Below are 15,257 nucleotides of genomic sequence, written 5' to 3' on the forward strand. Positions count from 1 at the left end.
TGATATTGCCTCCTTGCTGAGGAGTATGTGATTATGCCTCCTTGCTGAGAAGTGTGCGATTATGCCTCCTTGCTGAGGCATGTTGTGATTATGCCTCCTCTCTGAGGAGTGTGTGATTCTGCCTCCTCTCTGAGGAGTGTGCGATTATGCCTCCTTGCTGAGGAGTGTGTGATATTGCCTCCTTGCTGTGGAGTGTGTGATTCTACCTCCTTGTTGAGGAGTGTGTGATTCTGCCTCCTTGCTGAGGAGTGTGTGATTCTGCCTCCTTGCTGTGGAGTGTGTGATTCTGCTTCCTCGCTGAGGAGTGTGCGATTATGCCTCCTCGCTGAGGAGTGTGCGATTATGCCTCCTCGCTGAGGAGTGTGTGATTCTGCCTCCTTGCTGAGGAGTGTGTGATTATGCCTCCTTGTTGAGGAGTGCGTGATTCTGCCTCCCGTCCCCTTCAGAATCTGACCCCTTTTAAGTCTACATTATCCATGCTTTCCTCCCTATCTACAGACTGTGTAATCTGCCCTCCCTGAAGCATTAGATGCTTCTACTCTGATTTTATTTGCCCAACCTCTTTCCATTAACTGCTGCTCTTTTTAAGATAGGTTTCACACATCCATGTTTCACTGTCTGTGTACAGATTGCAATGCCCAAACAGCCTAGTTATATAGGAGGCTATTGTATTCAGTGCAGGATACGCACTACTAATCCAGACATCATTGCCCAATCTCAAATTGTGTTTCATGGATTTTTGAATTCGGCGTAATACTCAGAAAAGAAGAGCCACTGTTCTACCTGTTCTGTGTAAAATTCAGCAGCACAGCCAGCTATGTGAAGGAGTTACACAGACTCTACAACAACAAAATACAAAGAAAAAACTAATGAATTTTATTAAAAATCTGAACAATTTTTTTTTTTTCATCTATAAAATAAATGTTAAGGTAATGTGTCAATTATATTTTTTTGCCTCTTGTAGAGAGATATAAGGACAGTGAACCTGAGCCGTACGTCTCGGTGTATCTACATGAGTCCGGTCATCCCAACCAGTACAACTACAGCGACATGAAGCAGATCAGCGAGGACTCGCTCTCAGGAGATGACCACAAGCTGTACACCTTCTTCATCGCACCAGCGTAAGAGAATAATCATGAGCCTGCGATTCAAGGGTTAATGGATCCCTTCTCGTAGGGTGGTCCTAGATGTAGGACCATAATAAGTAGATTTTTCTGTATTAGTGATGGAAACCTGACCAAGCGTTACTACCTGAACATCACAAACCATTACACGTGGTCTCCGGTGGACGTGACGGTGGGCCTGTATACCTCCCTGTGCCAGTACTTCGATGGTAATGAGATGAAATGGAAGACAGAGGGCGTCGTACCCCTGGAGGATACCAGACCGGACCAGGCCGTGTGTCTGACCCAACATCTCACAGCTTTCGGCGCCAGTCTCTTCGTCCCACCTCACTTGGTCAACTTTATATACCCCGTAAGTAGAACATTAAAGGGGCATTCCCACTTTCCTATATGGATATTGTCGGATAGTGCTTGTGAAAACAAGCACTTTTGCAATTTGCTGCTTATTAAAATTTGCAGCCGTTCTTGAGATATTAACACTTTTATTTTGTTTACAATTCGTTGCCTAGGAGACCGACCACTGCAGCGGTCTAGTATGTAAGCACTGTGCTAAAGCTGGCTGGGATGTAGAGGTAACAGCGGGCTCTAGCGATCCTGGCCAGCACTTACAAGTTCAGTAGAAAAGAGCTTGTAAGTACTGCACATGTTCTGCTATCTAACAGCGGGCTCTAGCGATCCTGGCCAGCTTTAAAACTGCGCTTACAAGTTCAGTAGAAAAGAGCTTGTAAGCACTGCACATATTCTGCTATCTAACAGCGGGCTCTAGTGATCCTGGCCAGCTTTAAAACTGCGCTTACAAGTTCAGTAGAAAAGAGCTTGTAAGCACTGCACATATTCTGCTATATAACAGTGGTCTCCAGCGATCCTGGACAGCTTCCAAACTGCGCTTACAAGTTCAGTAGAAAAGAGCTTGTAAGCACTGCACATATTCTGCTATCTAACCGTGGTCTCCAGCGATCCTGGACAGCTTCCAAACTGCGCTTACAAGTTCAGTAGAAAAGAGCTTGTAAGCACTGCACATATTCTGCTATCTAACCGTGGTCTCCAGCGATCCTGGACAGCTTCCAAACTGCGCTTACAAGTTCAGTAGAAAAGAGCTTGTAAGCACTGCACATATTCTGCTATCTAACAGTGGTCTCCAGCGATCCTGGACAGCTTCCAAACTGTGCTTACAAGTTCAGTAGAAAAGAGCTTGTAAGCACTGAACATATTCTGCTATCTAACAGTGGTCTCCAGCGATCCTGGACACCTTCCAAACTGCGCTTACAAGTTCAGTAGAAAAGAGCTTGTAAGCACTGCACATATTCTGCTATCTAACAGTGGGCTCTAGCGATCCTGGCCAGCTTTAAAACTGCGCTTACAAGTTCAGTAGAAAAGCGCTTGTAAGCATTGCACATATTCTGCTATCTAACAGTGGTCTCCAGCAATCCTGGCAAGCTTTAAAACTGCGCTTAAAAGTTCAGTAGAAAAGAGCTTGTAAGCACTGCACATATTCTGCTATCTAACAGTGGTCTCCAGCGATCCTGGCCAGCTTTAAAACTGCGCTTACAAGTTCAGTAGAAAAGCGCTTGTAAGCACTGCACATATTCTGCTATCTAGCAGTGGTCTCCAGCGATCCTGGACAGCTTCCAAACTGCGCTTACAAGTTCAGTAGAAAAGAGCTTGTAAGCACTGCACATGTTCCGCTATCTAAAAGCGGTGGTCGGTCTCCAAGGCAACGAACTGTAAACAAAAGAAAAGTGTTAATATCTTAAGAACGGAGGAAAATTTTAATACAGAGTAAATTGCAAATCTGCTTATATTTACAAGCTCTATTTATGAAGATGGGAACAACCTTTCTTAGGGGTACGCCATTGAACAAAAAATATCACCCATCCACTGTCATTGATGGCTGTTTTCGTCAAGGCCATAGACTTGGAATAGAGCAGCAGATAACACGCATGACCCAAAAAAAGTGGTAACATAAGTCCCCCATTCTGGCGTCTGGTTGGGGTCCCACTATTCCGAATTATTGGAATTTTTCTGTACGTAGATGAGTATTGTAAAATCATTCCATAGAAGTAACCGTCATTACTACTGTATCACAGCCTCCTCCTCCCGGGATTAACTACATCGTGCTGCTCACGTGTGCCGTCTGCTTCGCTACCTACTCCGTGGCCTCCATTATTGTCCACAAACTGGACTTGCTGGATGTCAGTAAGGCCGGGGTTATTCCATTCTGCGGGAAAGCCGGATTCTTTAAATATGAGGTTCTGGTGAAGACAGGATGGGGCCGAGGATCTGGTGAGTGCACTCACGTGAGTGCGGCTGCATGTGTGCGTCACATAGAGTCAGTGTACATCAGTCCATGTATGTGAGTGCATCTACACATGTGTGTCTAGATGAGTGCATCTACACATGTGTGTCTAGCTGAGTGCGTCTACATGTGTGTGTCTAGATGAGTGTGTCTACACGTGTGTGTCTAGATGAGTGTGTCTACACGTGTGTGTCTAGATGAGTGTGTCTACACGTGAGTGTCTAGATGAGTGCGTCTACACGTGTGTGTCTAGATGAGTGCGTCTACATGTGTGTGTCTAGATGAGTGTGTCTACACGTGTGTGTCTAGATGAGTGTGTCTACACGTGTGTGTCTAGATGAGTGTGTCTACACGTGAGTGTCTAGATGAGTGCGTCTACACGTGTGTGTCTAGATGAGTGCGTCTACAGGTGTGTGTCTAGATGAGTGTGTCTACACTTCAGTGTCTAGATGAGTGCATATACATTTGAGTGTCTAGATGAGTGCGTCTACACGTGTGTGTCTAGATGAGTGCGTCTAGATGAGTGCGTCTACACTTGTGTGTCTAGATGAGTACGTCTATACTTGAGTGTCTAGATGAGTGCGTGCACACGTGTGTCTCTAGATGAGTGCATATACATTTGAGTGTCTAGATGAGTGCGTCTACACGTGTGTGTCTAGATGAGTGCGTCTACACGTGTGTGTCTAGATGAGTGCGTCTACACTTGTGTGTCTAGATGAGTGCGTCTACACGTGTGTGTCTAGATGAGTGCGTCTACACTTGTGTGTCTAGATGAGTACGTCTATACTTGAGTGTCTAGATGAGTGCGTGCACACGTGTGTCTCTAGATGAGTGCATATACATTTGAGTGTCTAGATGAGTGCGTCTACACGTGTGTGTCTAGATGAGTGCGTCTACACGTGTGTGTCTAGATGAGTACGTCTATCCTTGAGTGTCTAGATGAGTGCGTGCACACGTGTGTCTCTAGATGAGTGCATATACATTTGAGTGTCTAGATGAGTGCGTCTACACGTGTGTGTCTAGATGAGTGCGTCTACACGTGTGTGTCTAGATGAGTGCGTCTACACTTGTGTGTCTAGATGAGTACGTCTACACTTGTGTGTCTAGATGAGTACGTCTATACTTGAGTGTCTAGATGAGTGCGTCTACACGTGTGTGTCTAGATGAGTACGTCTATACTTGAGTGTCTAGATGAGTGCGTCTACACGTGTGTGTCTAGATGAGTACGTCTATACTTGAGTGTCTAGATGAGTGCGTCTACACTTGAGTGTCTAGATGAGTGCGTGCACACGTGTGTCTCTAGATGAGTGCATATACATTTGAGTGTCTAGATGAGTGCGTCTACACGTGTGTGTCTAGATGAGTGCGTCTATACTTGAGTGTCTAGATGAGTGCGTCTATACTTGAGTGTCCAGATGAGTACGTCTATACTTGAGTGTCTAGATGAGTGCGTCTACACGTGTGTGTCTAGAGGAGTACGTCTATACTTGAGTGTCTAGATGAGTGCGTCTACACTTGAGTGTCTAGATGAGTGCGTGCACACGTGTGTCTCTAGATGAGTGCATATACATTTGAGTGTCTAGATGAGTGCATCTACACGTGTGTGTCTAGATGAGTGCGTCTACACGTGTGTGTCTAGATGAGTACGTCTATACTTGAGTGTCTAGATGAGTACGTCTACACGTGTGTGTCTAGATGAGTGCGTCTACACTTGTGTGTCTAGATGAGTACGTCTATACTTGAGTGTCTAGATGAGTGCGTCTACATGTGTGTGTCTAGATGAGTGTGTCTACACCTTGTGTGTCTAGATGAGTGTGTCTACACGTGTGTGTCTAGATGAGTGTGTCTACACGTGTGTGTCTAGATGAGTGTGTCTACACGTGTGTGTCTAGATGAGTGTGTCTACACGTGAGTGTCTAGATGAGTGCGTCTACATGTGTGTGTCTAGATGAGTGTGTCTACACGTGTGTGTCTAGATGAGTGTGTCTACACGTGTGTGTCTAGATGAGTGTGTCTACACGTGAGTGTCTAGATGAGTGCGTCTACACGTGTGTGTCTAGATGAGTGCGTCTACAGGTGTGTGTCTAGATGAGTGTGTCTACACTTCAGTGTCTAGATGAGTGCGTCTACACGTGTGTGTCTAGATGAGTGCGTCTAGATGAGTGCGTCTACACTTGTGTGTCTAGATGAGTACGTCTATACTTGAGTGTCTAGATGAGTGCGTGCACACGTGTGTCTCTAGATGAGTGCATATACATTTGAGTGTCTAGATGAGTGCGTCTACACGTGTGTGTCTAGATGAGTGCGTCTACACGTGTGTGTCTAGATGAGTGCGTCTACACTTGTGTGTCTAGATGAGTACGTCTATACTTGAGTGTCTAGATGAGTGCGTCTACACTTGTGTCTAGATGAGTACGTCTATACTTGAGTGTCTAGATGAGTGCGTCTACATGTGTGTGTCTAGATGAGTGTGTCTACACGTGTGTGTCTAGATGAGTGTGTCTACACGTGTGTGTCTAGATGAGTGTGTCTACACGTGTGTGTCTAGATGAGTGTGTCTACACGTGTGTGTCTAGATGAGTGTGTCTACACGTGAGTGTCTAGATGAGTGCGTCTACACGTGTGTGTCTAGATGAGTGCGTCTACAGGTGTGTGTCTAGATGAGTGTGTCTACACTTCAGTGTCTAGATGAGTGCATATACATTTGAGTGTCTAGATGAGTGCGTCTACACGTGTGTGTCTAGATGAGTGCGTCTAGATGAGTGCGTCTACACTTGTGTGTCTAGATGAGTACGTCTATACTTGAGTGTCTAGATGAGTGCGTGCACACGTGTGTCTCTAGATGAGTGCATATACATTTGAGTGTCTAGATGAGTGCGTCTACACGTGTGTGTCTAGATGAGTGCGTCTACACTTGTGTGTCTAGATGAGTACGTCTACACTTGTGTGTCTAGATGAGTACGTCTATACTTGAGTGTCTAGATGAGTGCGTCTACACTTATGTGTCTAGATGAGTACGTCTATACTTGAGTGTCTAGATGAGTGTGTCTACACGTGTGTGTCTAGATGAGTGTGTCTACACGTGTGTGTCTAGATGAGTGTGTCTACACGTGTGTGTCTAGATGAGTGTGTCTACACGTGTGTGTCTAGATGAGTGTGTCTACATGTGAGTGTCTAGATGAGTGCGTCTACACGTGTGTGTCTAGATGAGTGCGTCTACACTTGTGTCTAGATGAGTACGTCTATACTTGAGTGTCTAGATGAGTGCGTCTACACTTGTGTCTAGATGAGTACGTCTATACTTGAGTGTCTAGATGAGTGCGTCTACATGTGTGTGTCTAGATGAGTGTGTCTACACGTGTGTGTCTAGATGAGTGTGTCTACACGTGTGTGTCTAGATGAGTGTGTCTACACGTGTGTGTCTAGATGAGTGTGTCTACACGTGTGTGTCTAGATGAGTGTGTCTACACGTGAGTGTCTAGATGAGTGCGTCTACACGTGTGTGTCTAGATGAGTGCGTCTACAGGTGTGTGTCTAGATGAGTGTGTCTACACTTCAGTGTCTAGATGAGTGCATATACATTTGAGTGTCTAGATGAGTGCGTCTACACGTGTGTGTCTAGATGAGTGCGTCTAGATGAGTGCGTCTACACTTGTGTGTCTAGATGAGTACGTCTATACTTGAGTGTCTAGATGAGTGCGTGCACACGTGTGTCTCTAGATGAGTGCATATACATTTGAGTGTCTAGATGAGTGCGTCTACACGTGTGTGTCTAGATGAGTGCGTCTACACTTGTGTGTCTAGATGAGTACGTCTATACTTGAGTGTCTAGATGAGTGCGTCTACACTTATGTGTCTAGATGAGTACGTCTATACTTGAGTGTCTAGATGAGTGCGTCTACATGTGTGTGTCTAGATGAGTGTGTCTACACGTGTGTGTCTAGATGAGTGTGTCTACACGTGTGTGTCTAGATGAGTGTGTCTACACGTGTGTGTCTAGATGAGTGTGTCTACACGTGTGTGTCTAGATGAGTGTGTCTACATGTGAGTGTCTAGATGAGTGCGTCTACACGTGTGTGTCTAGATGAGTGCGTCTACATGTGTGTGTCTAGATGAGTGTGTCTACACGTGTGTGTCTAGATGAGTGTGTCTACACGTGTGTGTCTAGATGAGTGTGTCTACACGTGAGTGTCTAGATGAGTGCGTCTACACGTGTGTGTCTAGATGAGTGCGTCTACAGGTGTGTGTCTAGATGAGTGTGTCTACACTTCAGTGTCTAGATGAGTGCATATACATTTGAGTGTCTAGATGAGTGCGTCTACACGTGTGTGTCTAGATGAGTGCGTCTACACGTGTGTGTCTAGATGAGTACGTCTATACTTGAGTGTCTAGATGAGTGCGTCTACACTTATGTGTCTAGATGAGTACGTCTATACTTGAGTGTCTAGATGAGTGCGTCTACATGTGTGTGTCTAGATGAGTGTGTCTACACGTGTGTGTCTAGATGAGTGTGTCTACACGTGTGTGTCTAGATGAGTGTGTCTACACGTGTGTGTCTAGATGAGTGTGTCTACACGTGTGTGTCTAGATGAGTGTGTCTACATGTGAGTGTCTAGATGAGTGCGTCTACACGTGTGTGTCTAGATGAGTGCGTCTACACTTGTGTCTAGATGAGTACGTCTATACTTGAGTGTCTAGATGAGTGCGTCTACATGTGTGTGTCTAGATGAGTGTGTCTACACGTGTGTGTCTAGATGAGTGTGTCTACACGTGTGTGTCTAGATGAGTGTGTCTACACGTGTGTGTCTAGATGAGTGTGTCTACACGTGTGTGTCTAGATGAGTGTGTCTACACGTGAGTGTCTAGATGAGTGCGTCTACACGTGTGTGTCTAGATGAGTGCGTCTACAGGTGTGTGTCTAGATGAGTGTGTCTACACTTCAGTGTCTAGATGAGTGCATATACATTTGAGTGTCTAGATGAGTGCGTCTACACGTGTGTGTCTAGATGAGTGCGTCTAGATGAGTGCGTCTACACTTGTGTGTCTAGATGAGTACGTCTATACTTGAGTGTCTAGATGAGTGCGTGCACACGTGTGTCTCTAGATGAGTGCATATACATTTGAGTGTCTAGATGAGTGCGTCTACACGTGTGTGTCTAGATGAGTGCGTCTACACTTGTGTGTCTAGATGAGTACGTCTATACTTGAGTGTCTAGATGAGTGCGTCTACACTTATGTGTCTAGATGAGTACGTCTATACTTGAGTGTCTAGATGAGTGCGTCTACATGTGTGTGTCTAGATGAGTGTGTCTACACGTGTGTGTCTAGATGAGTGTGTCTACACGTGTGTGTCTAGATGAGTGTGTCTACACGTGTGTGTCTAGATGAGTGTGTCTACACGTGTGTGTCTAGATGAGTGTGTCTACATGTGAGTGTCTAGATGAGTGCGTCTACACGTGTGTGTCTAAATGAGTGCGTCTACATGTGTGTGTCTAGATGAGTGTGTCTACACGTGTGTGTCTAGATGAGTGTGTCTACACGTGTGTGTCTAGATGAGTGCGTCTACAGGTGTGTGTCTAGATGAGTGTGTCTACACTTCAGTGTCTAGATGAGTGCATATACATTTGAGTGTCTAGATGAGTGCGTCTACACGTGTGTGTCTAGATGAGTGCGTCTAGATGAGTGCGTCTACACTTGTGTGTCTAGATGAGTACGTCTATACTTGAGTGTCTAGATGAGTGTGTCTATACTTGAGTGTCTAGATGAGTACGTCTATACTTGAGTGTCTAGATGAGTGCGTCTACACGTGTGTGTCTAGATGAGTACGTCTATACTTGAGTGTCTAGATGAGTGCGTCTACACGTGAGTGTCTAGATGAGTGCGTCTACACGTGTGTGTCTAGATGAGTACGTCTATACTTGAGTGTCTAGATGAGTGTGTCTATACTTGAGTGTCTAGATGAGTACGTCTATACTTGAGTGTCTAGATGAGTGCGTCTACACGTGTGTGTCTAGATGAGTGCGTCTACACGTGTGTGTCTAGATGAGTACGTCTATACTTGAGTGTCTAGATGAGTGCGTCTACACTTGTGTCTAGATGAGTACGTCTATACTTGAGTGTCTAGATGAGTGCGTCTACATGTGTGTGTCTAGATGAGTGTGTCTACACGTGTGTGTCTAGATGAGTGTGTCTACACGTGTGTGTCTAGATGAGTGTGTCTACACGTGTGTGTCTAGATGAGTGTGTCTACACGTGTGTGTCTAGATGAGTGTGTCTACACGTGAGTGTCTAGATGAGTGCGTCTACACGTGTGTGTCTAGATGAGTGCGTCTACAGGTGTGTGTCTAGATGAGTGTGTCTACACTTCAGTGTCTAGATGAGTGCATATACATTTGAGTGTCTAGATGAGTGCGTCTACACGTGTGTGTCTAGATGAGTGCGTCTAGATGAGTGCGTCTACACTTGTGTGTCTAGATGAGTACGTCTATACTTGAGTGTCTAGATGAGTGCGTGCACACGTGTGTCTCTAGATGAGTGCATATACATTTGAGTGTCTAGATGAGTGCGTCTACACGTGTGTGTCTAGATGAGTGCGTCTACACTTGTGTGTCTAGATGAGTACGTCTACACTTGTGTGTCTAGATGAGTACGTCTATACTTGAGTGTCTAGATGAGTGCGTCTACACTTATGTGTCTAGATGAGTACGTCTATACTTGAGTGTCTAGATGAGTGCGTCTACATGTGTGTGTCTAGATGAGTGTGTCTACACGTGTGTGTCTAGATGAGTGTGTCTACACGTGTGTGTCTAGATGAGTGTGTCTACACGTGTGTGTCTAGATGAGTGTGTCTACACGTGTGTGTCTAGATGAGTGTGTCTACATGTGAGTGTCTAGATGAGTGCGTCTACACGTGTGTGTCTAGATGAGTGCGTCTACATGTGTGTGTCTAGATGAGTGTGTCTACACGTGTGTGTCTAGATGAGTGTGTCTACACGTGTGTGTCTAGATGAGTGTGTCTACACGTGAGTGTCTAGATGAGTGCGTCTACACGTGTGTGTCTAGATGAGTGCGTCTACAGGTGTGTGTCTAGATGAGTGTGTCTACACTTCAGTGTCTAGATGAGTGCATATACATTTGAGTGTCTAGATGAGTGCGTCTACACGTGTGTGTCTAGATGAGTGCGTCTAGATGAGTGCGTCTACACTTGTGTGTCTAGATGAGTACGTCTATACTTGAGTGTCTAGATGAGTGCGTGCACACGTGTGTCTCTAGATGAGTGCATATACATTTGAGCGTCTAGATGAGTGCGTCTACACGTGTGTGTCTAGATGAGTGCGTCTACACGTGTGTGTCTAGATGAGTACGTCTATACTTGAGTGTCTAGATGAGTGTGTCTATACTTGAGTGTCTAGATGAGTACGTCTATACTTGAGTGTCTAGATGAGTGCGTCTACACGTGTGTGTCTAGATGAGTACGTCTATACTTGAGTGTCTAGATGAGTGCGTCTACACGTGAGTGTCTAGATGAGTGCGTCTACACGTGTGTGTCTAGATGAGTACGTCTATACTTGAGTGTCTAGATGAGTGTGTCTATACTTGAGTGTCTAGATGAGTACGTCTATACTTGAGTGTCTAGATGAGTGCGTCTACACGTGTGTGTCTAGATGAGTACGTCTATACTTGAGTGTCTAGATGAGTGCGTCTACACTTGAGTGTCTAGATGAGTGCGTGCACACGTGTGTCTCTAGATGAGTGCATATACATTTGAGTGTCTAGATGAGTGCATCTACACGTGTGTGTCTAGATGAGTGCGTCTACACGTGTGTGTCTAGATGAGTACGTCTATACTTGAGTGTCTAGATGAGTACGTCTACACGTGTGTGTCTAGATGAGTGCGTCTACACGTGTGTGTCTAGATGAGTGCGTCTATACTTGAGTGTCTAGATGAGTACGTCTATACTTGAGTGTCTAGATGAGTGCGTCTATACTTGAGTGTCTAGATGAGTACGTCTATACTTGAGTGTCTAGATGAGTGCGTCTATACTTGAGTGTCTAGATGAGTGCGTCTACACGTGTGTGTCTAGATGAGTACGTCTATACTTGAGTGTCTAGATGAGTGCGTCTACACTTGTGTGTCTAGATGAGTACGTCTATACTTGAGTGTCTAGATGAGTGCGTCTACACGTGTGTGTCTAGATGAGTGTGTCTATACTTGAGTGTCTAGATGAGTGTGTCTATACTTGAGTGTCTAGATGAGTACGTCTATACTTGAGTGTCTAGATGAGTGCGTCTACACGTGTGTGTCTAGATGAGTGCGTCTACACGTGTGTGTCTAGATGAGTGCGTCTACACGTGTGTGCCTAGATGAGTGCGTCTATACTTGAGTGTCTAGATGAGTGTGTCTATACTTGAGTGTCTAGATGAGTACGTCTATACTTGAGTGTCTAGATGAGTGCGTCTACACGTGTGTGTCTAGATGAGTACGTCTATACTTGAGTGTCTAGATGAGTGCGTCTACACGTGTGTGTCTAGATGAGTACGTCTATACTTGAGTGTCTAGATGAGTGCGTGCACACGTGTGTCTCTAGATGAGTGCATATACATTTGAGTGTCTAGATGAGTGCGTCTACACGTGTGTGTCTAGATGAGTGTGTCTATACTTGAGTGTCTAGATGAGTGTGTCTATACTTGAGTGTCTAGATGAGTACGTCTACACTTCAGTGTCTAGATGAGTGCGTCTACACTTCAGTGTCTAGATGAGTGCGTGCACACGTGTGTCTCTAGATGAGTGCATATACATTTGAGTGTCTAGATGAGTGTGTCTACACTTCAGTGTCTAGATGAGTGCGTCTACACTTCAGTGTCTAGATGAGTGCGTCTACACGTGTGTGTCTAGATGAGTGCGTCTACACGTGTGTGTCTAGATGAGTGCGTCTACACGTGTGTGTCTAGATGAGTGTGTCTACACTTCAGTGTCTAGATGAGTGCGTCTACACGTGTGTGTCTAGATGAGTGCGTCTACACGTGTGTGTCTAGATGAGTGCGTCTACACGTGTGTGTCTAGATGAGTGCGTCTACACGTGTGTCTCTAGATGAGTGTGTCTACACTTCAGTGTCTAGATGAGTGCGTCTACACGTGTGTGTCTAGATGAGTGCGTCTACACGTGTGTGTCTAGATGAGTGCGTCTACACTTCAGTGTCTAGAAGAGTGCGTCTACACGTGTGTGTCTAGATGAGTGCGTCTACACTTCAGTGTCTAGATGAGTGCGTCTACACTTCAGTGTCTAGATGAGTGCGTCTACACTTCAGTGTCTAGATGAGTGCGTGCACACGTGTGTCTCTAGATGAGTGCATATACATTTGAGTGTCTAGATGAGTGTGTCTACACTTCAGTGTCTAGATGAGTGCGTCTACACTTCAGTGTCTAGATGAGTGCGTCTACACGTGTGTGTCTAGATGAGTGTGTCTACACGTGTGTGTCTAGATGAGTGTGTCTACACTTCAGTGTCTAGATGAGTGCGTCTACACGTGTGTGTCTAGATGAGTGCGTCTACACGTGTGTGTCTAGATGAGTGTGTCTACACGTGTGTGTCTAGATGAGTGTGTCTACACTTCAGTGTCTAGATGAGTGTGTCTACACTTCAGTGTCTAGATGAGTGCGTCTACACGTGTGTGTCTAGATGAGTGCGTCTACACGTGTGTGTCTAGATGAGTGCGTCTACACGTGTGTGTCTAGATGAGTGCGTCTACACGTGTGTGTCTAGATGAGTGCGTCTACACGTGTGTGTCTAGATGAGTGTGTCTACACTTCAGTGTCTAGATGAGTGCGTCTACACGTGTGTGTCTAGATGAGTGCGTCTACACTTCAGTGTCTAGATGAGTGCGTCTACACTTCAGTGTCTAGATGAGTGCGTCTACACTTCAGTGTCTAGATGAGTGCGTCTACACGTGTGTGTCTAGATGAGTGTGTCTATACTTGAGTGTCTAGATGAGTGTGTCTATACTTGAGTGTCTAGATGAGTACGTCTACACTTCAGTGTCTAGATGAGTGCGTCTACACTTCAGTGTCTAGATGAGTGCGTGCACACGTGTGTCTCTAGATGAGTGCATATACATTTGAGTGTCTAGATGAGTGTGTCTACACTTCAGTGTCTAGATGAGTGCGTCTACACTTCAGTGTCTAGATGAGTGCGTCTACACGTGTGTGTCTAGATGAGTGCGTCTACACGTGTGTGTCTAGATGAGTGCGTCTAGATGAGTGTGTCTACACGTGTGTGTCTAGATGAGTGTGTCTACACTTCAGTGTCTAGATGAGTGCGTCTACACGTGTGTGTCTAGATGAGTGTGTCTACACTTCAGTGTCTAGATGAGTGCGTCTACACGTGTGTGTCTAGATGAGTGCGTCTACACGTGTGTGTCTAGATGAGTGCGTCTACACGTGTGTGTCTAGATGAGTGTGTCTACACTTCAGTGTCTAGATGAGTGCGTCTACACGTGTGTGTCTAGATGAGTGTGTCTACACTTCAGTGTCTAGATGAGTGCGTCTACACGTGTGTGTCTAGATGAGTGCGTCTACACGTGTGTGTCTAGATGAGTGCGTCTACACGTGTGTGTCTAGATGAGTGCGTCTACACGTGAGTGTCTAGATGAGTGCGTCTACACTTCAGTGTCTAGATGAGTGTGTCTACACGTGTGTGTCTAGATGAGTGCGTCTACACGTGTGTCTCTAGATGAGTGCGTCTACACGTGAGTGTCTAGATGAGTGCGTCTACACGTGAGTGTCTAGATGAGTGCGTCTACACGTGTGTCTCTAGATGAGTGCGTCTACACGTGTGTCTCTAGATGAGTGCGTCTACACTTGAGTGTCTAGATGAGTGCGTCTATATCTGCATCTATGTGAGTGTAGATACACTGTCTTGAAAAAATATTGATACCCTGTAAACTTTTCCACATTTCTTCTCATTACATCCAATAACTTCAATGTATTTTATTGGGATTTTCTGTGATATACGAACACTAGGACGCAAGTATTTGGGAAGTGTAAAGGAAATGATACATGATTTTCTAAATATTGTAAAAATATAAATCTAAAAATTGTACTGTGCATTTGTATTCAGGCCCCGTGTAGTTAATCCTTTGTAGAGTTTTGCATTCAACCCAAAAGGTTCTCCTTTGTTCTCCTGGACCAGTGCCCCTTCTTCCACTGCTCGCTGTGTCTTCCTTCTTGCCGCTTTTTCCACAAACTCCAGATTTGTGGAGTATATGACTAATAGTTGTCATGTGGACAGATTGTCCCCGAGCTGTGATCTCTGCGGTTCCTCCAGTGACCGTGGGTTTCTCGGGTTTTCTCTCATTAGTGCTCTCCTTCTTGGGATGTCCGTTTTGGTGGACGGCCATGTCTTGGTAGGTTTGCAGTTGTTCTGTACTCTTTACATTTTAGGATGATAGATTGAACAGCTCTCCGTGAGGTTTTCAAAGCTTGGGCTATTGTTTTTATAACCTAACCCTGCTTTACTTTTTTCCACCCTAACCCTGCTTTACTCTTCTCGGCCCTAACCCTGCTTTAGTCTTCTCCACCCTAACCCTGCTTTACTCTTCTCGGCCCTAACCCTGCTTTACTCTTCTCCACCCTAACCCTGCTTTACTCTTCTCCACCCTAACCCTGCTTTACTCTTCTCGGCCCTAACCCTGCTTTACTCTTCTCCACCCTAACCCTGCTTTACTCTTCTCCACCCTAACCCTGCTTTACTCTTCTCCACCCTATCCCTGCTTTACTCTTCTCCACCCTAACCCTGCTTTACTCTTCTCCACCCTAACCCTGCTTTACTCTTTTCCAC

At 45.3% G+C, this 15,257-nt stretch overlaps 1 protein-coding gene across 2 annotated transcripts in view; it reads left to right on the forward strand.

Annotated features, from left to right (window-relative positions):
* The window catches only part of PKD1 (polycystin 1, transient receptor potential channel interacting), a 148,631-nt gene that overhangs the window by 106,489 nt on the left and 26,885 nt on the right, over window positions 1-15,257 (forward strand). For both annotated transcript variants that reach the window (XM_075318301.1, XM_075318302.1), the window contains exons 23-25: window positions 965-1,121; window positions 1,224-1,476; window positions 3,212-3,407. In XM_075318301.1, the coding sequence (XP_075174416.1) occupies window positions 965-1,121; window positions 1,224-1,476; window positions 3,212-3,407 (606 nt within the window). The remainder of the gene's footprint in view (window positions 1-964; window positions 1,122-1,223; window positions 1,477-3,211; window positions 3,408-15,257) is intronic.

Source organism: Anomaloglossus baeobatrachus, chromosome 7 (genome assembly GCF_048569485.1).
Source record: "Anomaloglossus baeobatrachus isolate aAnoBae1 chromosome 7, aAnoBae1.hap1, whole genome shotgun sequence".
NCBI classification, from domain to species: domain Eukaryota; kingdom Metazoa; phylum Chordata; class Amphibia; order Anura; family Aromobatidae; genus Anomaloglossus; species Anomaloglossus baeobatrachus.